Source organism: Cynocephalus volans, chromosome 2 (assembly GCF_027409185.1).
Source record: "Cynocephalus volans isolate mCynVol1 chromosome 2, mCynVol1.pri, whole genome shotgun sequence".
Lineage (NCBI taxonomy): Eukaryota > Metazoa > Chordata > Mammalia > Dermoptera > Cynocephalidae > Cynocephalus > Cynocephalus volans.
In genome coordinates, this window is record NC_084461.1 from 185,213,232 (window position 1) to 185,238,060 (window position 24,829).

At 56.8% G+C, this 24,829-nt stretch overlaps 1 protein-coding gene across 16 annotated transcripts in view; it reads left to right on the forward strand.

Moving 5' to 3' along the window:
- Positions 1 to 24,829, forward strand: part of NCOR2 (nuclear receptor corepressor 2) — a 216,809-nt gene that overhangs the window by 159,590 nt on the left and 32,390 nt on the right. For 8 of the 16 annotated variants that reach the window (XM_063086077.1, XM_063086073.1, XM_063086076.1 and 5 more), the window contains exons 18-23: positions 4,147 to 4,289; positions 11,399 to 11,546; positions 14,004 to 14,054; positions 15,109 to 15,727; positions 23,036 to 23,156; positions 24,026 to 24,200. In XM_063086077.1, the coding sequence (XP_062942147.1) occupies positions 4,147 to 4,289; positions 11,399 to 11,546; positions 14,004 to 14,054; positions 15,109 to 15,727; positions 23,036 to 23,156; positions 24,026 to 24,200 (1,257 nt within the window). The remainder of the gene's footprint in view (positions 1 to 4,146; positions 4,290 to 11,398; positions 11,547 to 14,003; positions 14,055 to 15,108; positions 15,728 to 23,035; positions 23,157 to 24,025; positions 24,201 to 24,829) is intronic. The other 8 variants (XM_063086064.1, XM_063086066.1, XM_063086065.1 and 5 more) reach the window with 2 other exon arrangements.

Here is a 24,829-nt window from a genome sequence, read left to right on the forward strand (position 1 = left end):
CCTGGCATTGTGCCCCAGGGCGAGGGCTGGGGGCACAGGCCAGGGGTGCAGGGGAGCCCTGGAGATGCCTGTTGCTCCCCAGGTTTCCGTGGGCAGGCTGGAAAGGCTGAGGGTTAAAGGGAAGAGCAGGTTAATGATCCCAGAGTCAGAGAAATCGGTCGTGACCTTGATCTAGCTCCAAAGTTCAGCTCAGTTAACTTTCAACCTCCTGGGAGCCCCTGGGACATTTCTGCAGGTGTTTATGGGGAGCAGGCTGATATGGCTGTTGGGGTTGTCTCAGAGAGGGAGAAGAGAGGCAGCCATGGTCCCAAGACCCTCAGGAAGCAGAGAGCCTTTTGGGGACCCCAAACCCTCCCACCCACTGTAAAGGTTTGGAGCTGTCATTTGCACTCAGAAGAAGCTCCTCAAATCCTAAGCTTCCTCCCTGGCATGCGGAGCCAGCCCTGCCCACCCACAGTCCCCCACAGAGGGCCCGGCCAGGCGTGGCAGCATCAGGCTGGGTGGGGGGCAGACCACAGGTGGAACTGGCACGGAGGATGGGCGATGACAGCGGAAGAGGCTGTTTGCTCCCTGTCTGCTGGGGGTGGAGAAGCTCTGTTTTTCTGGAACCCTCATCTGTTCTTACCACTGCTGACGCCGCCACCGCCACGGATGGGGAGAGAGGGAGGGGGAAGCCAGTGCCAAGTTGGCCCGCCCCTTCTGAACCTGGGCCTCTGCCACGCTCCCCCGCCCGCCGCCCGCTCCCGCGAGCCTCCGTCTGGAGGTCACATTCAGTCCTGACGCGTCTCGCTGGGTCAGGCAAGCAGCAGAAAGATCAGAGCCGAGCCCAGGGGCACAGCCAGGCTGCTTGGGGACATGGCTGCCCCAGTGGGCTTGGGTCTTTGGATTTTGCCCAGCTCAGGGATCTGGGGGCTTCCTCGCTGAGTGTCCACATTGGTCACGTTGGTGCTGGAGGAGCTGTGGACACTGCACCCTGGTGACAGCTGGTACAGGGGCACCCCACACATACAACTGACAACTTCACGCTGCCTGCCCCCTCTCGGGGAAGGGCACCACACGCCCACAGCAGCTGGGGGGGGGCAGCATCAGGGTGGCAGTCGCCACCCAAGGAACCCTGGGCCACCACAGCGGGCGCATGGAGCTTCCTCCCCGCCCTTCTCGAGCCAGCCTCCACCCGCCGTCCCTCCCCCTCCCTCCTTCCCTCCCTCCTTCCCTCCCTCTCCGTTGGATGAGAAGGATGTGAGCAGAGCTGAGCCGCCAGCAGACGCCAGCAGAAGCCTCAGCAGAGCCGGCCCCGCGGCTGCCCAGCCTCCTAGCCCACTTCTCCCAGCTCCACTCCCTGGAGCATCCTCCCAGTCGTATGTTTCCGGAAAACTTGGCCGAGAGGGAGACACAGATGAGAGGATGTGAGTGAGTGGCACTGTGGAGGGGATGGGGTGGGGGGCGGGGTTGCGGGTGCTGGTGACAGGGACCACGACATGGCCCTCAGGAAATTACAGCTTGGCAGTTGGGCACGTGGAGGGGCTCAGAATTCTGGACCCTGTGGACATGGATCCCACCCCCACCCTCTTCCCTGGTGCCCCCTTCCCGTCTTTCTGGCTGTTGGGCTGAGGCTGTCCTGGAAGGAGGGGCAGGACCTGGGTCTGTGCTTGGGGGGCCGCTGGAGGCTCTTGTTGGAGTGTGCTCAGAGGTGGTCTCTCCAGGTGAACGGGCTTGCAGCTGGGTCTGGTGGGGCGGGCTCCACGGCATGGTGTGGTAGAAAGTACTTCTCCCTGTGCCTGCACCCTCAGCCTCGGGTTCCCAGAACAGGAACCAGAGAGGAAGCCTGTGCTAGCTGCCCCCACCCCAGGACCAGCAACGATGGGACACCCACCCTAGCCCTTCACACAGCAGTTAGGGAAACTGAGGCCCAGAAAGCAGATGGGATGGCCGTGACTGCACAGCATGCTCTGTCCAGTGTTCCTTCATGAGCCACACGTTTGCAGGAAGGGCTGGGAACCCCTCTGCCCCCACCCCCACCCATCAGCTCCTGCTGCTCCCATGAGTGGAGTTAATTAGGGCCCCCAACCCCCAGCTGGACTCCTAGCCACCTCCTTATTTTTTGAGTTTGGAAATGTCAACCTCCTCAGGGTCGGGCCACCCCCTAGTCTCTCCATGTCCCACCCCACCCCCAGCAGGCCCAAATGGGAAACCCGCACCCTACCACCCGCTCCCGCCTGGTTCCGGACCTGTGATCCCTCTGGCCCGACGTGTTTGCCTGGGCTCTCTTGGCCCCAGCGGGGGAAATATAAATAAACGCACGTCGCTGTCCGCCAGGTTCTGGAAGTGGCAGCTGCTGCTGGCGCAGGCGGAGGGAAAGGTCAGGGGGCCGGGTTACACTTGATCCCACGCCCTGGCCCTCCCCTTCCGTGCCTGTCCTTGAGGAACCCTGAGGAGCCAGCCGTGGAGCCACGTGGCTCCCATGGCCATGGCAGGCAAGCAGGTGGCCTGTCAGGTCACCCTACCCCACAGGGGTCCAGAGGGCCAGGAGAGTGGGAAGCCTGGAGCCCCACACCCATTTTGCCCCCTTGGCCTGTCCTCTAAGCTTTGGTGAGTTGGAAGAGCCCTCTGAGCTTGTTTCCCCCAACCTGGGGATGGAAATAAATGGTCACAGCCTTGACAGCAGAGATAAGACAGAACCAAGTCTTTAAAGGGCTTTGCAAACGCCGCATGTCACTTAACCATACGATGGGGTTGTTGATGTTTTTGCTGCTATTTTATCTTTGTTAGAACCTTATATGTAACAAGCTGCTGGCATGTATTTGAATGAATGGGTGAATGAATGAATGAATGAATGAACGACAGAAAATGCCAACACACGCTGTTATCTCTCAGGCTCCCACACTCTAGCAAAGTGTCAATTGTAGCCCTGCTTGCAGCTTGATTTGATTGAAGGGAAATGGCCTTAAACTTCGTTAAGGGAAATCTTTCATTAAAGTCATTGCAAGTGTAGCTCCGGGGCTCAGAGGCAGTCATGGTCCCAGCACCATAATTCAGCCTTTGGGCCTGCTGCCCTCCAAGGGGCGCCATCCTGTCCTGCAGCCCCTGGAAGTTAGGATCCTCCTCCCCCCCCACCCCCAGCAATGGGAAAGGGGGCTGGCCCTACCTTCTCAACCGACTGGGGACACATAGAGTCACGCTGCTGGGGACACAAGGCATAAACACAGATGCCCGCCTGTGCCTGTGTGCCGGGAACTTGTAGGCAGATGGGCCGAGACCGGGGCTGGCGTCCCGCAGCTCCTCTGGATGCAGCAGAGGCTGCCTTTCTGCTGAGCCCGGGATTCACAGCATTGAAAATAGAGCCCGGGAGGCGGCATGCAGCTCTGGCCTGAGCTTATGGGCATGGAGGGAACTTTTGGGGCCTACGTGGCTTTGTGGCATAGGATCTGCCAATTCCTGGAGGGTTTCTTCCTGAACCAGAAGGTCTGTTAAGCCATGAGAATCTCTTGGAGATAGAGGCTGTATTTGGGGGCAAATCCACTCCCAGTCCCTGAACCAGGCCAGGTGGGCCCCAAGTTCAGTGTAGGCCTTTAGGTGTCTGTAGGGGGCTTTGGGCCCTGGCAGTGCCCCAGTTAACCTGGGCACGGATGCTCTTGGCCCCAACTCATCCCCACCCCGACCTCTACTCTCCCGCCCCCTGCTCACCACGTTCCTTCCTTTTCCTGGCCCGGTGTGACCAGAAAACAACCCCGTCTCCTGAGGCCTCATCTGCAGCTGTGAGCCAGTGTCAGGGCTGGGTCACGACAGCCCCGGCTCTTCCGCCCAGCCAGGGGAAGGCGGGAGAGGTGGGGCCCGGGTGGGGTCTGCATCCTGGACATGAGCCCTTGGCCCCTAGAAGCCTTAACAGCGGCCTTGTGGGGGTCTCTCTACCTGTTCACTCCCTGCTCCTTGAGCCCAGGCCTTTCCTGAGCGTCCGCACTCGAAACCAGACCCCAGAGGCCAGCCCCCTACCCTTTAATGCCTTCCCCTCTCCGTGTGACATGTGGCATCACTTTTGCCTCCTTTCAGAGGTCTTGGGGCTGAGCAGTGAGCCCAGGCTCTGGTTGTCCTCCAGGCCATGGGCATAGGCACCTGCTGCCCCTCACCTACCATCCTCTCCCCCTGCAGGTCTCCTGGAACACGGCCGGAACTGGTCGGCCATCGCCCGGATGGTGGGCTCCAAGACGGTGTCTCAGTGTAAGAACTTCTACTTCAACTACAAGAAGAGGCAGAACCTTGATGAGATCCTGCAGCAGCACAAGCTGAAGATGGTGAGGCCCCAGACCCCACCCTCAACCTCCTGCGGGGGCTGTGAGAAGGGCCTCAGCTGCCTCTGGAGGGGGTCTCTGCACCCCGGAGCCCAGGGCTGGGGAGGGTGTCATTCCAGAGGTCTCGTTAAGACCTGGCCCCTGGGGTCAATGCCCAGCGGTACCCCCCAGATGGCTATAAGAAACGACTCTTGCTGTCAGTGTCCCTCATGGGTACTGGGGATGGGTAGGGCTACCCCGTCCCCTCCCTTGTGAGCCCACGTGAACCAGGCCTGCCCTCTGCCTCCCTGCCTCAGCTAAGCGCTCACTCACTCTGCTCACTCGCTTGGTCGCCTCTGAGGGTCTTCAGAGTGCACTTGCTCGCGGGGCTCGGGCAGGCGTGGGGGAAGGAGCCTGGTGGATCGGGCCCTGACTCAGCCAGGAATTCGCGGCTGTCAGCGCATTGGAATGAAGACCCAGAGGCAGCTAAACCCCCAAGCCAGTGGCTCCCCCGCCCATGTGACCTCACAGTTTTAGGGCCACGGTGGGGAGGGAAGGACAGGTCAGGGGAGCTCTGGCTCAACCCTGGCCTCCCAAGGGCTTGAGGCTGAGACCTTCCCCCTCCTGGAGTGCAGAAGGGGCGGGCTCGCCTCGCTGAGCTTGTAAATGGTCTCCCAGGAACAGCTGCTTCCTCCGCAGCTGTTTCTGGGAATCGAGGACCATTGCGGGGAGGCCTCTGCTGCCTTTTCTAACTTCCTCGCCCTCTCGCTTCCTTTGATATACTTGCTAAGCATTGTTGCCATTTTAGAGCTGGGGAAACTGAGGATCAGCCAGGCCCGTAAGCAACAGGATTGGGGCTTGAACCCATGACTGTGTGACTGGAGCCCCCTGCCCTTAATTACGGGCTGCATTATGTTTCCTTGTAGATAAAGAGGCACAAGAAAGGGGTGCACAGCTCCCCTCCCCCAAAACTCCTTGCATCCCCCAACCCATCCAGCTGCCCATGGCTGGGTTTACAGTATGTGCAGCGTGTTCTGGGCAGGCAATGCTGAATTGCTCCTCCATGCAACCCTCTGGGCCCAGAGAGGCTGAGCAGGCTGCCTAGGTCACACAGCATGGGCAAGCCAGAGAGAGCATCACCTGTTTGAACTCCCCTTGAGTACCGTGAAGAATTCAGAGGCTCCCTTCCCAGCCCTCCTGAGTGGGTTCTTCCTGAATCGTGTGTATGCCAGTGGCTGCTGGCGGCTAGAGGCCTGAGCAGAGAAACATCCCACAGCCCTGTGTCAGGGCTAAGGTCCACCCTCAGGCTTTGGTGGGGCCCCTGGAATTTGTCCCCAGCACTCCGCGGGCATCAGGCAGTGACCCCTCATTTTCTGGATTTTCCAGGACTTGTGGTTTCTGCAGGGAGGAAGGCTCAGTGGGGGACTGAATGTGGTGTACCTGTCTTTCACACCTGCTGAAATCCCGGAGAGCAAAGAGGTCCACTGAGCCACAGCGGCCTGTGGTGTGGAAGGAAGCCAGGGGGCTGGGGCTGGGGGGACGTCGGGGCCAGTGTCTCTGTGCACCCAGAGGAGTCTGAGATGTTCAACACAGGATGGGCCAGGGGCAGGGGGGCTGGCCTTGACTATCTCCCCAGGCGCAAAAAAAGGCTCTCCCCACCACCACACTCCATCTTCTTCCTCCTATCCCTCCCCTCCCTCCTCCTCCTGCCTCTCCCCCTCCTCTTCATCCCTTGCTCCTCCCAGCCCCACCCCCAGGACTGCAACTCAGTATCCACATGAAACCAGCTATCAGGTTTCAGTCTGCTCCTCTCCAGCCTGCTGGTCCCACTGCCTGGTTTTGCAGGTTTCCTTGGGTGCATTCAGAGGCACTCCCAGGGACCCCAACTTGTGAGAGCAGGATCAGGCTGGGGGCCAGAGTGGGGTCAAGACCCAGCTGTCGATTTGGCACCTGTGGGCCTTGTGCAGTAACTTCATGCACCTGCTGAGCCTCAGTTTCTTCATCTGTGAAGTAGGAAATCATGGTTCTCACTCATGTGAAGATTGAATGAGTTATTACCTACAAGGAACTTAGTGACTGGCAGAGGAAAATTGCTCCATGAGGGTTAACTGCCCTGGTTACTATTACTATTATTATTTTACATTAAAGCTGTCCACCCCCTTTCTCCTCAGGGATGTTGGAGGCCTCTCCTTGAAGGGCGTGTGCAGGAACAGCCGTGGCTTGTTATAGGTTGAGAGTAAGGACTGGGCCCAGGAGACCTGGGTGTGAATCTAGGCTCTGCCATTTACTGGCTGTGTGGCCTTGGGCAAGTGACTTGTCCTCTGTGCCTCAGTATCCCTGCCTGTGAAATGGGGATAATAATAGAGCCCACCTTGAAGGGCTGTTGCAGGAATGACCTGAGTGGATGCCTGTAAAGCGCTTAGAAGGGGGCCTGGCATGTCGCAAGAGCTTTGCTAGTGAGAGCCAAGATGGAGCTGGCAGTGGCTCCTGGTGGCTGTGGAGTGTGTCTGCTCCTGGATGGAGGGCTGGATGGATTCATTCATAAATTCATTCAAAGGGGCAACGTAGCAGGATGTTGTAGAGCAGGGTCCTGGGACTAGCAGGTCTGTACCCCAGTGCTTCCACTTAGTGACTGGTGCCTGAGAGTACATGGCTTCACCTCTCTGTGCCTCAGTTTCCTCCTCTGTTCTTATTGGGGATAAGAATTGGGCGTGCTCATAGAGTGGCTGTGAGGAGCAAATGCGTTCCTTTTTGTAGAGGGTGGTGCCCTGCCCTCCATGGGCACTCAGTAAGTGTTGGATACTGTGTTTATTGTTCATTCAGCAAACCTTTACTGAACACCTGCTATATCTCAGGGAGGCAGTGGCAGGTGGCTTGAGGACAGAGGTGTGGGAGGGCTTTTCCTGCTGAGCTGAGGAGCTGGACATTTCTTTAGTGGACCGTGGGGAGTCACTGAGGGTTTTTGATCTGAGGAGCAACCCATCCATGGCTGGATTGTCCTGATGTCAGTGAAAGCAACTCTGTTCTGCGTGAAAGCACAGCCAGAGCTCAGCCAAAGCAAACAGACCCCGAACATTATGGTGGCGGGGGCTGCACCAACAGCAGGCTGTGGAGGGGGCGTGGACAGCAGGGGAGACCTGAGACCAGGTTGGGCCCCGAATGAGAACAGGTGCATGGGAGGATGGGGCTGGTCCTGTCCCCCAGCTGACCTCTAAAGAGCGGATGCAGGGACCACCCCAGGATGGCGGGCTCAGCCTGGGGCCCTCCGTCTTGACAGTGGCTGGCCTTGGTGCAGGGGTGAACTCCCAGTTACTGAAGCATGCAAGCAGGCCTCACTAGATACCACTGAACTTGGTGACCTCTGCCTCTCGCCCCTCCTTTGCACCTCTACTCCCAGGGAAGATAGCAACTCCCTGCGAATCCTGAAGCAGTGGTAGCCACCTCTAGCAGCTGGCCCGGCCCTGTCTGAAGTGCAGGAGGACATGTCACCCTTGGCTAGTGAAGGAAGGAGTGGGGGGAGCAGAGGGTCAGTGGGCCTCCCTTCCCATCTCGCCCCAGGCCTGGCTTGAGTATGGCCACGGGTGACATCAGCAGGAAGCAGGAGCAGGCGGGCAGGCAGAGCATGTCCCGGGGTTATATAACATTTGGCATCAGTGTCCTCTGTGAGGTTTCCCCTCCCCCTCCTCATGGCCGAAGGTTACCCTTTTCTCCCATCTGTGAATCCAGGCCTCAGCTTCCGCGTTTCTCAGTCTCTGTCCTTTTCAGCCCTGGCCCCTCCTGCCTTGTGTTCATCTGTTGTCTCTTCCATCTGAGGCTGCACAGAGCTGCTCCAGGCAGGGAAAAGTTTGAACCTGACCCACTATATATCTAGGCTCCTCAATTCATGAGCTGTGTGGTCTTGGGCAAGTGTCTTTGCCTCTCTGAGCTCATGTCCTTCTCTGTCTGGTTCATTCATATAAAGAAGTAATTATGGAGCATCTATTCTGTGCCAGACGCTGTTCTGTGTGGTAAGAATACAGCTGAGAACAGACAAAGATCCTAGCCCTTGAGTTGCTGGGTCTAGTGCGAGAGACACATTAACACACACATAATTCCAGATTGCGGTCTGAAGATGCTGAGATGAAAGATAAAGTAGAAAGCAATTGATGGTGGGGGAAGGGAGGGGGTTAGCTAACGTTGACAGGGTAACCAAGGAAGACCTCTCTGAGGACGTGACATCTCAGCAAAGCCATGAAGGGGGTGAGGAAGTGAGTATCTGGGGGAAGGGTGTCCACAAGCAGCCAGCACAAGGCCCCGTGTCTGGGGCATTCTAAGGAAGGAGGGTGGTGTGTCCTAGAGGGGGGACTGAGGAGGTGGGGAGAGCAACTTGAAGAGGTCAGGGGTGTCCAGATCTAGATCACGTAGGGCCAGACAGATGGGGGAGGACTTGGGGTTTTATTCCAGGTGTTGGGGAAACCCTGGAAACGTTGAAGCAGGAGTGATGTGCTCTGATTCACAGAGCAGCTGTGTGGATCCAGTGAATCAATACCTGCAAATGCTTGGCACATAGTAGGTGCTAAACTGTAATGATTAACACTAGTATCACTGGCATCTCCTGCTCCACACACACCTCCTGGTTTCAGGAGCTGGGCTGTGTGTGGAAGGATTTGCTGCAATTCCCAGGACGCTTGCTAAGTCCCAGCTTTGGGGGGCTTGCATTACCTTCACCTTCTACCAGGTCTCAGAGACCAGACCTTCTCAGAGAGTCTCAAGTGATCAGAAAGGCATGCATCATGGCCCGGCTGGCAGGAGACTCCTTCTCCCTGTGAGGCTCCGTGTGTCCCTCATGCCTCACCCACCCCGCAGGCAGTGATCACCTGCCTCTCTAGCCACAAGAGCTGGCCAAGTCTCTGTCTGCTGAAAATAGATTGGGAAAGAAGGGGGAACCCTTGGCTACACCCACTGAACCCACATGCCACCACTTTCTCTCACTTCCATGGGCTTGAGCTGGGGCACTCCTGGGAGATGCTTGGGGCTTGGGGCAGGACTGGGCCAGGCCCTGGGACACACAAGGGATGGTAGAGCTGGGCATTCCCATAATAGGCCCTGTGGATACCCGGCAGGGGGGGACTGGGGCCTATGGCCAAGTGTTGATGATGGAAACCTTGACTAACGGGCAAGCAGACAATTCTCTTTTCCTGCCAGCAATCCGAGTGGCTGTGCTCAGAGGACCCCTGTGTGCTCAGGAAAAGGGCAGGGCAGGAAGCAATCCCCCCTGGGGCTGTGACAGGGGTTTGGGGACGGCACATTTGGAGCATAAGACCACCCTCTCCCTCTCATGAAGCTGTTTCCATCCTGACCACAGTGGGGGCCTGGCCTGCCTGGCGCTGGGGGTGATGGGGGCATTTGCCCCAAGAGTGGGCTGTGCTGTGTTTTGATGTAGGGTGGCTTTTTCCTGTAATCCGGGGGACCAGTAGAGGGGAGTGTATTAGTATTAGTTTCCTGTGACTTCCATAACAAAGTGCCACAAACTGGGTGGCTTAAAACAACAGGAACTCATTTTCTTACAATTCTGGATGCCAGAAATCTGAAATGAAGGTGTCAGCAGGGCCATGCTCACTTGGATGGCTCTGGGGAATTTCTTCCAGTTTCTGGTGGCTGCTGGCAGTTCCTGCTTTGCAGATGCATCACTCCACGCTGCATCCATCCCCTCATGGTCTTCCCCAAGTCTGAATTCATATTTTCCTCCTCTTATAAAGATTTCAGTCTTATTGGATTTAGGGCCCACCCTGCTTCTGTATGACCTCATCTTGATTAATTATGTTTACAAAGACCCCATTTCCAAACAAGGTCACATTTGAGGTTCCAGGGGGAACATGAATTTTGGGAGACACCGTTCAGCCCTGTACAAGGGGCTCAGAGAACTGTTGGAACCTCTAAGCCTGGTCAGGTGGTGAGTCCAGCAACGTACTCTTAAAAAGAAGGAAGACTCATAGGTGCTGACAAGGGCCGTGCAGTGACTATAGGGGTGGGTCCATCTCCTTTCTCAGAGACCTCGGAGTGCTCAAGCTGTGACCCTTCCTGACACACCAGATTGGGCCGGTCCCCTCTTGGGGTCCAGTCCACTCCCCCCTGGGAATCCCTAGTCACCTCCAGACCCCCAGCAGACTCTGCCTTCACTCTGTGCCATCTGTGTATTCAGCAAGTCAGTCAACACTTTCTGAGTCTGCCCAGCTCAGAATGGGGATTAGAGAGACGTCCGGCCCAGGGGGGTTCAAAGATGGGAGCTGTCAACAAGCAGTTTGATGACTGTGCCCCTGAGGGTCTGGCTCCATGTGGGCATGAGGAGTCAGGGGTTCCGGGAAGTGGGGTGCAATTTGGAGGTAAGTAAAAGCTTCTGCAGTGTGGCTTCGTTCTGTTCCTCGAACACACCCAGCTTGTTCCCTGCACCTGCCACTCTCATCTGGGTTCTTGGCTGGCCAGTTCCCTGCCACCACTCAGATCTTGGCTCAAATGTCACCCCCTTGCAGAAGCCTTTCCTGATCATTCTGTCCCGAGGACCCCCCACCCCTGTAGTCCCTGCGCAGCCCTGTCAGCACCTCTGAGTTTTCCTTCTTTTTAAGAGTGCAGTGCTGACCTCCCCACCTGGCCAGCCTTGAGGCCAGGGACCTTGTCCGCCTCATTCCTTATGTGCCCACAGCCCCTGACGTGGTGCCCCACACACAGTCGGTACTCTGTAAGACTTGTGGAATGAAGCGGTGTGCTTCCCTAGCTGGCCTGACCCCAGGGGTGCCAGCAGCATGTCCCCTGGGGAGTGTCGTTACCGTCTGGCTAGGGGAGTCGGGCTGGAGTGATCATGGGGGTTCTTCAGGCAGAGGCAAGTTCTCTCCTGTTCAGGAAGGATGTCAGGGCCACCAGGGGCCAGGCTGTGCCCAGGGTGTATCTGGGACATGATGGAAGAATAAAGCCCCCGGTAAAAATAACCACTGGTATGTTTGGCCACTGCAGTGGGGTGTGAGGGGGAGAGGTTGCCTTCACAGCCACGTGGCCAGGATCACTGTCCCTCACAGCTGCGGTGAGGCCTCGTGCATAGGGAGGCCCTGGGCTGACAGCCCAGGCCTGGTTCCTGACCCGCCGCTGTCCCTGTGCTCCAGGAGAAGGAGAGGAATGCACGGAGGAAGAAAAAGAAAGCCCCGGCCGCGGCCAGCGAGGAGGCCGCCTTCCCACCCGTGGTGGAGGACGAGGAGATGGAGGCTTCGGGCGCGAGTGGGAATGAGGAGGAGATGGCGGAGGAGGCAGAAGGTAAGGGGCCTCAGGCAGGGTGGGCTGGCAGGGCTGTGGGACCTGACCTCGGCAGCCCGCAAGTGCTTGTAAGTGGAGCCTGCCTTCCTCCTGCCACCTATCTGGCTGCTTCCTGCTGCTCCTGTCTGCCTCCTTCTCTGCACGGACACTCGCAGGCTTCTGCCACAGGGAGGAAGGGAGGTGCAAGTCCCCTCCTGGTTCCATAAGTCAGGCCTGCAGATAAATTCAAGCGCTACCAGCCCTCAGTGTTTTCCCCCTCCTGACTCCTATTTCCTGGTTGAAAATGGATAATCGAGCCCTTCAGGTATTGTTGTCTCGCATTGGGTGTGGGTCTGGGGTACCGAGTCTGGCCTCCTCACCAGATCTGGGTCTCTCTAGCCCAAGTCAGCCAGAGGCCTAGTCAGTGTCTGACGAAAGACCAGGATTGCCAGTCCCTCTGGTCATCTCATTCTGTGTCTTGCTTCTGTAGCCAGGAAAAGAGAAGACCTCGGGAGCAGAAACACAATCCCTCTTTAAATATTCTCCCAGCTGTCTGTATGGGCAGGGTGTAGGCTTGGTAGGAAAGGTAAAGGAAGCCAAACTTAGACTCAGTATTAAAATAGGAGAAGATGCTGCCCAGCAAAATCACTGTGTGGTAGTAAGTTCCCTGTCACTTACAGAGTTCACACATCCCCATTAATTTTCTGATGAATGGGGACAGAGGCAAGGCTGTCTGGCCAGGGCTGAGGCTTCTGAGATCACCCAGTGGTCCTCTGGTGGCTCTGAGCAGATGGAGGACAACAGTTTGGAAGGCCCTGATTAGAGCCTCCTGGTGCCTACCCTGGGGTCCATGGGGTTATACCCATCTTACAAATGAGGAAACTGAGGCTCAGGGAGAGGAGAATCACCCAGGGTGTCAGCCAGCATTTACTCTGTGACCCAGTGCCTAGTGACCAGGACTGGAGAGGCGAAGTAGGAGCTGGGTTGGGGTCCAAGATTGCCCTGATGGAATGTTCTGGAAGGCCCAGCCAACAGTGCTACAGATCCCTCCATGAGGGCCTTAGTTGCATCTAGCCTGGAGATCAGCCAGTTCACAGTAGGGAAGAATCCATTTGGCCGAAGTGCTTCCAGTAATAATGGTCATACTAACAACAGCAGCTTTGAATTAATTCCTTTAATTGTTATTATTGCTATTATTATCCCCATTTTACAGATGAGGAGACAGGCATGAGGATTACCCACAGTCCATTTGGGGACCGGGATTCAAACTCAGGCAGCGTGGTTCTGGACACCCCTGGGCTCTGAGACCTTGGGTGTGCAGAAAGGAAAGGAGGCCATCAGTGGGTTTAAGTATGTGCTGTGCACCAGGCACTGTGCAGAGCACTTCACCCATGTTCCAGGGCACAGGCTGGCAGGGTGCAGACTCCCAACCAGGAGCGGCATTCCCTGGGGACTCATTAGAAGTGCTGATTCTCGGCACCCCCCACCTACTAAATCAAATGTTTTGGGGTGCGGCCCAGTGATCTGTGTTTTCACAAGCCCTCTGGGGCTTCCAGCACAGTCTAAGCCTGGGAGCCACTGGGTAGACAAGCCTCATGATAATGGTGAGCAAGGTGTTAACTGCCCATTTTGCAGATGAACAAACTGAGACTCTGGAGATTTAGCCACTCGTCCAAGGGACCTCAGCGCTGCCTACTGAATTCTGTTGTCTGGCTTTGTGAAAGGAAGACACTGCTAAAGTCACCAGGCAGGGGCAGGAAGGCCAGTGGTTAGGGGCGTAAGATGCTGGGTTCAAGTCTTCTGTCCCCCTTTAGTGTGGCCTTGGTCAAGTTGCTCAACCTCTGTGCCTCAGTTCCTCACCTGCAAATGAGAGTGATGATTCTTTTGATCTCGGGGGTGGTAGAGGATTGAGTCCTACATGTGAAGAGCTTAGCCTGGAGCTCAACAGGCAAAGAGCAAGCCCTTTGTTGCTCTTCTTGGTGTTTTTACTTCTGGAATGGGTGGCCCTTGCTCTGGCCCTGAGGGAGGCAAGAGGCAGGAGAGGCTGGCGGGTCAGTGGGGGACAGCAAAGGCTGAAGGAAGTGTCTGTCAAGGGCCACAGCCTTTCCCTCCAACCCTGCCCACCCCTGAAGTCAGCACCCAGGGGTTCTGGGAACCTGGAATTGCAGGAGGCCAGTGACTTGGCCAGCGACACCCAGAGTGGCTGAGACTTGCTTCTCACCTTGAATGGCTCCTTGGATAGGCCCTTGCACCTGCCTGCATGGGGCTGCTGGTGACCAGAGCCTGCTGGGAGGGCATAGCGGTCCAAGGATGAGGGCTGTCAGGACAGGGCGGGGTGAGCGGACAGTGGAAGCTGCTGTAGGTCCTCCTTGTTGTCTGCTGGGCCCTGGGCCGCTCTGCCAGCCACACCCGCCTCCTCCCTCCCCATCTGCTGCTTGCTGCCACCCTGCTTCTAATTCTTCTCTAACTTCCTTCCAGCCTTTCATGCCTCTGGGAATGAGGTGCCCAGAGGGGAATGCAGTGGCCCAGGTACGAAGGCGGCCCCTGGCCTGTGGGGTGGGGTAGGGTCAGGGAGGTCATCCCGAGGTCACCTGTCCTCTGCTAGGGAGCACCACCATTTGTGCTGCTGCCACCTCTGTGCCCCCTTCCCAGTGCACTGTCCGTTCTCCAGGCTGTTCTCTAGCTCACTCCCAGAGATCAGTGTGCCCGGCTTGGCTGTTTTGTTGGTTTTCACTAGTATGTGCACCTGGGATTCTTACCTGGTTTGATATCTCCAACAGCAAATGCAAGGGTTTTCAGGTGTTCCCATTTTACAGAAAGTGGAGGAAATTGAGACCCAGAGAAGTGGCAGGAGTAGGTTTTAGGGCTAAAGAGCCAGGACTGGAGCCAAGGTCCCCTCGCCCTCCCTCAGTGCACATGTTCTTCCTGCCATTCTGTCAACACCTCTGCACCTGCTGTGGGAGACTGATGGGTATGCGGTCAGTGTGGGCCATTCCCCGTGGCCTCCTTGCATGCCTTAGTCCCATTTTATGTCGCCGTATTTTGATGGCAATGATATAAAGGCAAATAGTCACAAGCAGTCACCCTTTGCTGTCACACTCCCTGCCTTATCTACCCTGTGAGGTGAGAACTAGTGTTCTTCCCATTGTACAGATGGGAAAACTGAGGCCCAGAGGTGCAACCTGAGTTTCCCATAGGTGCACACCAGGGATGGGCAGAGCCAGGGACAGAGCTCATATGAGAACATGGAGGACCCCCCCCCCCCCATGAAGGCCTTTGCCCACAGCCACCCTTGTTCTGGCTCTGTAGCAGGGTATGGCTGCCAGGAGATCCCAGATGCTGGGAGTTAATCAGGTCATGGGCTCCAGGGTCAGCACAGGAAGGAGTGGGCCTCAGGAAGGGCCAGACCTGGGGCTCTGCCTCAAGGATGGGGTTCCCGGCAAGGTGTCGAGGGATGTAGGAGCCCTGGGGCTGTTTTGGCGTCAGATGATGGAGGGTCAGGGGGCTTTGGGGAAGGCCTTGCCTGCCTCACACCCAAGCCCCCCAGGCATTGCTCACCCCTGTTTGTTCTCACTCTGCACAGCCACCGTCAACAATAGCTCCGACACAGAGAGCATCCCCTCCCCACACACCGAGGCCGCCAAGGACACGGGGCAGAATGGACCCAAGCCCCCGCCTGCCCTGGGCACCGATGGGCCACCCCCTGAGCCACCCACCCCACCTCCAGAGGATGCCCCGGCCCCCACCGAGCCCACCCCAGCCCCCGACACCGCTAGCCCACCCCTGCCCCCACCGGCACCCTCATCACCTGGCGCCCCCCCTCCTGTGGTCCCTAAAGAGGAGAAGGATGAAGAAGCTGTGGCAGCCCCTGCAGACGGGGAGGGGGAGGAGCAGAAGCCCCCCATGGCCAAGGAACTGGAGGTGGGAGTGGGCCAGATGGAAGAGCCAGGAGTGGCGCCCCACGAGGAGCCCGTCAAGACCGAGTGCAAGGACGAGGTCCAGGACGAGAGTCCCGACAAGGGCAAGGGGACCGAGGCCGGGGCAGAGGCTGCGCCTGACGGAGCCCTCAAGGTGGAGAAGAAGGAGGGTGGGGGCAGCAGAGCCACCTCGGCCAAGGGCTCAGGCGCCCCCCAGGACAGCGACTCGAGCGCCACCTGCAGCGCCGACGAGGTGGACGAGCCTGAGGGGGGCGACAAGAACAGGTGAGGGGGCAGGTGGCCCTGACCTCGGGCTTTTGTCTTCTGTGTGTTCATTCTGCAAGCACTTACTGAGCGTTGACTGTATGCCGAGACAGCAGCACACAGGCCGCTGTGCCCAGAACCCTGTGCTAGTGAGGAAGGCAGAGGAGTCCAGGGATGGCTGATGCTCGCTGGGAGAGGGCGGCGGGGGTGATGGGAGGACCTCCCCAGGAGGCTACATCTGAGCCAAGACCTGGACGGAGTCGGAGACAGCTCTAGGGAGAGAGTGTGCCAGGTGGCATGCATTAGCTTCTTGTGGCTGCTGTCCCAAAGGACCACAAACTGGGTGGCGAGAAACAGCAGAAAGGTGTCCCTCGCTGTTCTGGAGGCTGGAGGTTGAGGTGTGAGATGCTGGCAGGGCCGTGCTCCGTCTGCAACTCTGGATAGATCTTCCCTTCCTCTTCCAGCTTCTGGCCGCTTCTGACAATCGTTGGTTTACAGGCACATCGCTGTAATCTCTGCCTCTATTGTCACATGGCCTTTTCCATGTGTGTCTCTGTGTCCAAATTTCCCTCTTATAAGGATACTGTTATTGGATTAGGACCCACCCTGATCCAGTGTGACCTCATCCTAACTTGATCTCATCAGCAAACAACCTATTTCCAAATAAGGTCACATTCACAGGTACCCAGGGTTAGGATCTGAACATATCTTTTGGGGGGGACACATTTCTATGCTTGACATGGTGGGAACCGCAAGTGCAGAGGCCAGGGGGGTGGGAATGAGCCTGGTGTGATTCGGGTACTGGGTGGGGTGAGACAGGAAGTGGGCAGGGCTGGCTCTCGGGCCTGGCGGGCCAGGTGCGTTCTGTTCTCAGGTCAACGGGAAGACATTGAGCGCTTCCACTGCGGAGGCCGGGGTGTGATTTATCCTGAGCTGGTTGGCTGGCTGCTGTACATGGGGGGTTTAATGGGGGTAAGAGGCACAGTCAGGAGGCTGTTGCTACTGTCTGGGGATGATGATGGAGGTGCCAGAGGGTGGCTGTGGGTGGTGGGGAGGGGAGAGCCAGAGATTAGAAAAGATTTTGGCAGTTCATCTCCTGTCAGCCAAGGGGCCGGGGCTCGGGCACTCAAGGCCCCCCAGCTGGGCCTGGCTTGTCCAGGCCCTTGGCTCTACTTTCCGGCTGGGTTGACCCAGAGGATCCTGTGCCATCCTGCTGGGATGCCGATGTCTCAGGTGTGTTCCTCCCTTTCCTCCCTCTGTCTGTGCTCTCCTGATGTGGGGTGCCCCTCCCCCCAGCCCTGGGCACACTGGTTTTTAACCATTTCTGCATGGACATTTCAGGACCCTGAGGCCCCCCATCCAGAACCAAAGATGTCCATCCGAGTTAGGGCCTTTCTGGGCGGCTGAGGGCAGACGCCCAGAGACCTAGTCCCTGCTCACATCTGGGTGGCTGGAGGAACTGTTTTCTAGTGAGGTGGGTGGGTCGTTTTATTTTGACTGAAAACAGTGTGGTCTGTTTTCTCTCCTCTCAAGTCTCTCAGAAAAGTTCCGGGCAGAGCAAGGGAGGAAAATCTGACCTTCAGATTTGCAGAGAGCCAGTTCCTCTGCCCCATGATTCACCTTGGGCATGTTAAAATGGAAGTTCTAGAACGTTTACTAAAAACTCAGATTCATCTAGCTCTCGGGGAGGGGGAGGGTCCCTGGGGGCAGAAACCTCGTGTGTGTGTGTGTGTGTGTGTGTGTGTGTGTGTGTGTGTGTGTGTGTGTGTGTGTGTGTGTGTGTGTGTGTGTGTGTGAGAGAGACAGAGAGAGACAGAGAGAGACAGAGAGAAACAGATGGTCCACAGGCTTCTGAGGGCATAGAGTTCCCGAGTTTCTTGCCCAACAGGCACAGCTCAGAAAACAGGGCTCCCACATGGCTTGGGCCACCAGGGTGGTTGTGCCTGGGTAACAGGGTCAGGGTGGGCCACTTCCCACCCTGCTCCTGCCGGCTGTGGGGATAGAGTCATGGGAACACCTAGGAAGAGTGCTGAGCTCTTGGGGTGGCCACGCTGATAAACAGCCTCCTGAAGTCTATGTTTTGGGGACACATGGCCTGCCCAGGCTGCAGGGCTGGAGGGTTGGCTTGAATCCCATCAGCCTCCCACTCTCTGCCCCCACTGCCCCACCCGGGGACCTGTCCTGCTCTCCCCCAGCTGGGTCTGGCGGCCATCCACCCTGCTGCCTGAGGTCCAGAATTGAGCTCTGGGCTGGGAGTCAGGACACCTGGTCTGTCACGCCCTGTGTGACCCAGCCGGCTCCCCCGCCCTTGGGGCCTGCCTTGTCCTCTTGGCGAGCAGGGCTGGACTTGGGCCAGCCTGCTGACCTCTTCATGGTTGGCAGCCTGCCATCCCTCCCTTCTCCGCTGGCCATAACTGTGCAGGGCCAGGCGGGCTCCGGAGGATGCAGGCGAGATGCATCAGAGCACACCCCGCTGCCAGGGCCTCCCGGGAAGGGCCAGGGGGTTGGGTGGGCCCTCGAGTGACCTCTGGTCCTGGCACCTGCCTACCACCCTCGTTTCCACCCAGCAGCCCCAGCTGAATGAACTCTGCATCCCTGGACAGATGCAAGATGAATCTCATTCTGGCTCTTGCCTGGACGACTTTGGGAGAGAGGAAATTGTATTCTACTTCTGCTCTCTGGCACTTTCTGCCAGTAGACCCTGCCTGGGAATGTTCTTGGCAGACGACCAGAGATGGTGGCTTTGATTGCAAAGCCCCAAGTCTGCCTGCCCTTCCCTGTTCCATTTCCCAGAGAGGGTGCTGGGGTGCTGTTTGGCAGGTCAGGCCTTGAGGGAGTCCTTCCCCCAAGCCTCAGTCTTCTTATCTGTGCAATGGTAGGGACATCCCCACTTGGTTGGCTTATTGTGAGAATAACTGAGCTGATGGCCATAAAATGTCAGCCCAGTGCCAGGCCCACAGTAGGTGCTCAATGAAAGATCTGCCATCCTTCTTTGGATCTGCTTCAGGACCCCCCCAAAAACTTACCCCAAGAGGGGTCTGGAATGTGGCTTCTTCAGTTGTCTCCCTGGAATTATGGACTAATCGTAACAGCAGTTTCTCCTTTGTTCCTTTATTCCACAAGTGACTGATTGGGCACCCACATGTGCCAGGCACAGTTCTAGGTGCTGCGGATGGTGGAAATGGGATGGACAAGGCCCTCACTCCAGGGTGCTCAGTGAGAGCACAAAGAAGTAAACTTGTTGCTCGCAGGATGAGTGGATGATGGAAAGATGGGGGGCAGGGAGGGCACAGAATGGGCTAGGCAGGTAGGGAGGGCTTCTCTGAGGAGGAGACATTGGAGGGTGATCAGAGCCTTTAGTGAAACGCATGGGAGGGAAAGCCAAGCGGAGGGAACAGTGCATGCAAAGGCCCTGTGGCCACATGAGCTTATGTTCTGTGAACAACAAAGAGGCCTGTGGCAGGGAGTGGAGTGTATGATGGGGCAAAGGGAAGGCGGGAGGGGAGATCACAGAGGTGGGCAGGGCCCTGTTGGTTGGGGCCAGGGGTCGGGGCCAGGAGTCAGGGTTTTATCTTGAGGTCTTGAGGAGGCAGGGGAGTGGCAGGACCATGTCTGTACAGATGCTGTTCATAAACCAGCCTTCCCACGTCCTCCCTGCCTGGTGATGATGGGGAAGCCGAGGCAGGGGCTCATGGGGGTGATGAGTGTCTCCCAGGCCCTCATCGCTCTTCCCCCTCCCCTGGCCTTCCAGAGTAGGAAGAAAAACCACTGTCCCCAGAAGGTGGCCTGCCACCCTTAGCACCAGGTGCTGTTTTCTCAGTGCCCCACACGCATCCCCTCCTCCAACCCAGATGGTGGCCCTGTGAGAGGCAGCACCTGCTTCCGTCTCTAATTTACAGATGGGGAGACTGAGGCGCAGTCAGCTAAGTCCCAGGGCAGAAGGCAGGATTTGACCCAGAAGCCCAAGTGTTCAGCTACAGGGGTGGGGTGGGTAGGCAGGGCAGGCCCCAGCCCCTCCAGCCCCTCCTGGTCACATGCACTGTGCCAGGCTGCGAGAGCCCGTCCCCCACCCAGGCCTCCAGAGAAGAAAATAAAAGCCACTGTCTTCTATGAAAACAAAGGCAAGTGAGTGTGGGAGGCAGAGCCCATGAGGAGGGCTCCGGGGGTCGGCACTCACCCAGTGTTCCAACGAGGGGTGGCTTCTGCCTTCTTCCTGCTGTAGGGCTGGGCTGCTGCTCCCTCTGGGGCTTAGGACCCTGGGGCCCTCAAGGATTTGAACCCAGGGCCTTGTGTTGGATGCCACCCTCTTTGCCTGTGAGAGGTCTGGCTGGGATCGGGAGGCCTCCTGTAAACTGTGTAGTGCCGTCCCCATGGCTCAGTCCCTACTTACCCTGCTTCACAGTGCAGAGCCCAAGGAAGGTTCTGGGTGTCCGTGTTGTGTCTCCCAGAGGGTGCCTGCAGAGAGCGTTTGAGTGGCAGCCCTTGTTCCACCACATGCCCTGCCAATCTGACTGCCCCCCACCTGTGTGAGGAGCCCCAGGGAAACTGAGGCAGGAGCAAGCACACAAGCCCTGCAGAGAAGGCCCTAGCTCAGGGACAGTCTGCCTGGGACAACGACACTTTGTGTCTTATATGTATTACAAAAACATATTTTGTATTTCTATAGGATTATATTGACACATATATAAACATTTGAAGTTCAATTTCAACATTTGCATTTTAGTGTTTTTTTGTTTACACATACATAAAATATGACATTATTTTTCCTGTTCATGAGAAAAAATACAGCTGATACATCAAACCTTGATTTTACAGCTTTATTTCTTTTTATAACACTTTATTGAAATATAATTCATATACCATACAATTCACTATTTAATGTGTACAGTTCAGTCATTTTTAGTACTTTCACGATGTCATGCGACCATCACCCCTGCGTGATTCCAGAATATTTTCATCACCATAAAAATAAACTCCATACCCATTAGCAACCACCCCCCATGCTCCCCTCCTCCCAGCCCCTGGCAACAGCTAATCTGCTTTCTATCTCTATGGATTTGCCTATTCCCAACATTTTCTATAAATGGAATCATATGATATGTAGTCTTTTGTGCCTGGCTCCTTTCACTCAGCATCACGTTTTCAAGATTTACCCATGTTATAGCATGTGTCAGTGCTTCGTTCCTTTTTATGGCTGAATAATACTCCATTGTATGGCTATGCCACAATTTTTTCTTTTTTGGCAGCTGTCTGGTACAAGGACCTGAACCCTTAACATTGGATTTGCAATACCAAGGTCTAACCAACTGAGTTATGCTGCATTTTGTTTATGCATTCACCACTTGATGGACATTTGTGTTGTTTCCACTTTTTAGCTACTATGAATAATGCTGCATGGACATTCATGGGCAGGTTTTTTGGTGGATATATGTTTTCATTTCTCTTGAGTATACACCTAGGAGTAGAAAGCCTGGGTCATAGGGTAAGTCTGTGTTTAACCTTTTGAGGAACTGTCAGACTGTCCGCCAAAGTGGCTGCAGTATTCTTTTTTACGTTTGAGTTTACAGACACGAGCCAGTTTAAATGGAGGATGATAAATGCGTGGGAGGGACGGGGATGGGTGTGGCAACAGTTGGAGCTGGGACAGGTGATAACATCGGTGTTTGGACCGGGGTCAGGGTGCCTTGGCCTGACGGTAGCGGGTAAAGCAGGGCTGGGCCCAAGTCCAGGAAAGGGCAGAGGCCAAAGGAGAGTCTTTAGGTGGTCCTGGGAGAGTGGGCAGGATGTGGACAGGTGGAGAGGGTGGGGGTGGAAGCTGGTTGCACATGGAGAAGTCAGGGTGACCTTCATCTGTCTGGCCCCCACCTGTGCACCTTGGGCAGCTTCAGCAGGCGTCACCGAGTCTGTCTCTGCCCTCCCTGCTCAGCCAAGCGTGTGGCAGATGCAGGCAGGAGGCTGGTGCCCGCAGGACTGGTCTGTCACATGCCGGTGGCCTGTGGTCCTGTAATGGCAGAGACTAGAGAGAGGGCTGCTGGTGGGGTGTCTGCAGGAAGGAGACGTGCTTTCCTTATGGCTGGGTATCCAGTCTGGGGGCTCAGGTGGTATGAGCCTGGCTGTCATGGCTCTTACCATGAAGGCAGTAGCTGCGGCTTACAGTCTGCATATGGCATTAGCCAGTACAGTCACAGTGCACAGTAGGGCCTGTGTCAACAGGACCTGCCAGCTTCTGGGACCCATCTTAGTTTTGCGCTCTGGCCAAATTCCAGGCCCCCGGCTGGTGCCCTCATGCACACACTGTGGTCATTTAACTGGCTCTGAAGCCCTTGTGCAGAGACGAGTCTATGTCTCCTCCGTGTACCCCAAATACAGGGCCGGGCCCACTGTGTGCTCAGCAAATGGATATCACAGGAGGGGGCCGAGAATTGGGCAGCCCCACTGGGCAGGCGAAGGAATCTCTGGCTGGAGCAGACCCTGTTGCTGCCCTCTTAGACTTCGTGCCAGCTGAGGAGCCCAAGGGGTATTGTGGCAGGGCGCTGTGCCCAGTGCTGGGGTCCTGGAAATCCCCGAAGGCTTCCTGAAGGAGGCAGCACCCACTAAGCAGCTAGAGAGCCACACTTCAGTGCAGGGTCTACCCAAGCACTCCACCTTGCACCTGTGCTGATCTCCTGGTTCTGCATCTCAGCAGCAGGTGAAGGGACCGTCACATAGGGCTAATTGGTGGACGGTGCACGCACCATGCCAGCCCCTCCACACAAAGCCTGCAGCCCACCTTTTTTTCTCTCCTAAGTAGATGGTGTGTGGGAGAGATTCCAGTAAGCAGGTGCAGCTCCCTCACTCCTGTCTCCAGTACACAGAGTTGATTTGGCTCCATGCCCAGGCCCCACCCTGCTCCTAAGCCTCTCAGATTCGAGTGATGAATAATTTCTCACTAAATATCGTAATCTCGCTATTTCTTAACCTGGTTGATGCTTTGGCTCTCTGGCAGCTTCTGCAGGGCCACGCATAGTATAGTCATCCCCAAGTCTGGGCTTCTCTGGGATTCTCCTTGCCTGGGGCTCTCTTGGGGGATGTTTGATACTGGTCTGGGCCCCTGGCCACGCCCACCTTCCTGGCCTCCGGGCCAGGCTTGTAGGTGGTCTTGGTCCTGTGTGGCTCAGAGAAGTGAGGAGGAGCTGTCTGCTTGCCCTGCCTGTGTTCCTGCTCCCCACCCTCGCAGGTGACCCTGGACATTTGCCCCCCACCCCCTCCCATTGAGACATACAGCCCCTCCCCCATCAGGGTCCAGCGTGAGCCCCCAACCGCAATGACCTAACGCTTGCTTCACTTCAGGCTGCTGTCCCCGAGGCCCAGCCTCCTCACCCCAACTGGCGACCCCAGGGCCATCGCCTCGCCCCAGAAGCCGCTGGACCTGAAACAGCTGAAGCAGCGGGCGGCTGCCATCCCCCCCATTGTGAGTGCCTGACCCCAGGACTCCCTGCAGAGCCCACCCTGACCTTGACCTCCTGTTCATGGGGCAGAGGGCCAGGCTGAGGTGAACAGCTCTGGGAGGGCGGGAGCCTGCACCTGCAGGCAGCTCTCCCGGCCTCTTGGCCTCTCGTTTCCTGGAGAAATCCCCACGGAGATGAGGCGGGAGCAGCTCCAGGAAGCCGCCGGCGCACAGGGTGGGGTTCTAGATGAAGGTGCGGAGTTTGCAGCCTCCAACTCGTCTCCCTTCCGCTCTCTTCTCCCACACCCCCTAGCGCCCTTGGAGCTGGCTGGGCGGCTCTCCCTTCTCCCAAGGGTTTTTCTGAGCCCCTAGACCAGACAACAGGGGAACATGGCGAGACAGGGAGCCCCCTTCCAGCTGTACCACCTCAGCCAGAGAAGGGTGCGGGCCCCACCAGTTCCAGCAGGTGGGCCCTTGGAAGTGTCCCCTCTCTTTGGAGGAGGTGGGCCTGGGCTTCCCAGATGCAGCTGGTGTCTGTGAGCGAAAAGGCCCCAAACTGACCAGGCCACACTGTCATCTCCCCAAGGCCTGTTTTTCAGTCCTGATTTCTCTGAGATTCAGAGGGGCTGTGTGTATGGGAAGGAGCTCCAGCCTCCCATTCCCCACTGGGCAGCTGGGATGGGCCCTTCTTTTAGAGGCGAGCACACCCATGCTGCTTAGGCAACCCCATGTGCTTTGTGCCAGGACCTCCCCTCCTGCCCCCACATGTGACCTTGAGCATCTTGCTGCCTCTTCAGGGCCTTGTTTTCTAGGCTAGTCACAAAAGGTCACTCTCTGACTTCTGTCACCTTCGGGCACCTTTAAGGTTGCTGACATCTCCTTGCTTCCCTCAGCAGGTCACCAAAGTCCATGAACCTCCCCGGGAGGATGCAGCACCCGCTAAGCCGGCTCCACCTGCCCCGCCACCCCCACAGCACCTGCAGCCGGAGAGCGACTCCCCCCAGCAGCAGCCCAGCAGCAGCCCTCGAGGCAAAAGCAGGAGCCCTGTGCCTCCCGTCGAGAAGGAGGGTAAATGTGTGCCAGTATCTAAGGGTCCTAGGGGAGTGAAGAGCTGATGGGCAACAATAAGGGATATTTGTGTGTCTGGAACAAAGGACATTGTGTGTTTAGCTGTTGTAAACTCTGTCTATAGCAGCAGGGCAGAATTGAGTAAAAGTAAATGAGTAAAACAGGTGGGTGTGAGGCAGTAGGGAATGGTAGGGACTGTGGCAAATTGGAGAACTCATGTTTTTTCTAAAGTGGGCACATAATGGCCTCAGCCAAGAGTCACCACTTGGCAAGTCAGGCCTTGGGGTGGTTCTTTCCAAGAAGCCAGAAATCTGCCTTTTCTTGTGAAATCTCGTTTCTCAACACTGGCAACTTTTCAAAATTTTCAAAAGCATTGTACACCCACAAAAACATGTCTGTGGGCCAGCATCTGATCTGGTAGGATTTAGTCCACTCATGAGCTCTGAGAACCACAGATGATGCACAGCGCCCGGCTAGCAGCAGCCCTGGAGCTGGGCAGAACATGCTGCCCTGTCCAGCCCTCATCTTGACCTTGTTCCAGGCCAAGGTAGCTGGGTTCACTGGGGAGGCATGGGGTGATTTCCTGAGCAGCTGTGTTAAAGCAACTGCTTGGGGCGTACTTTATTGTC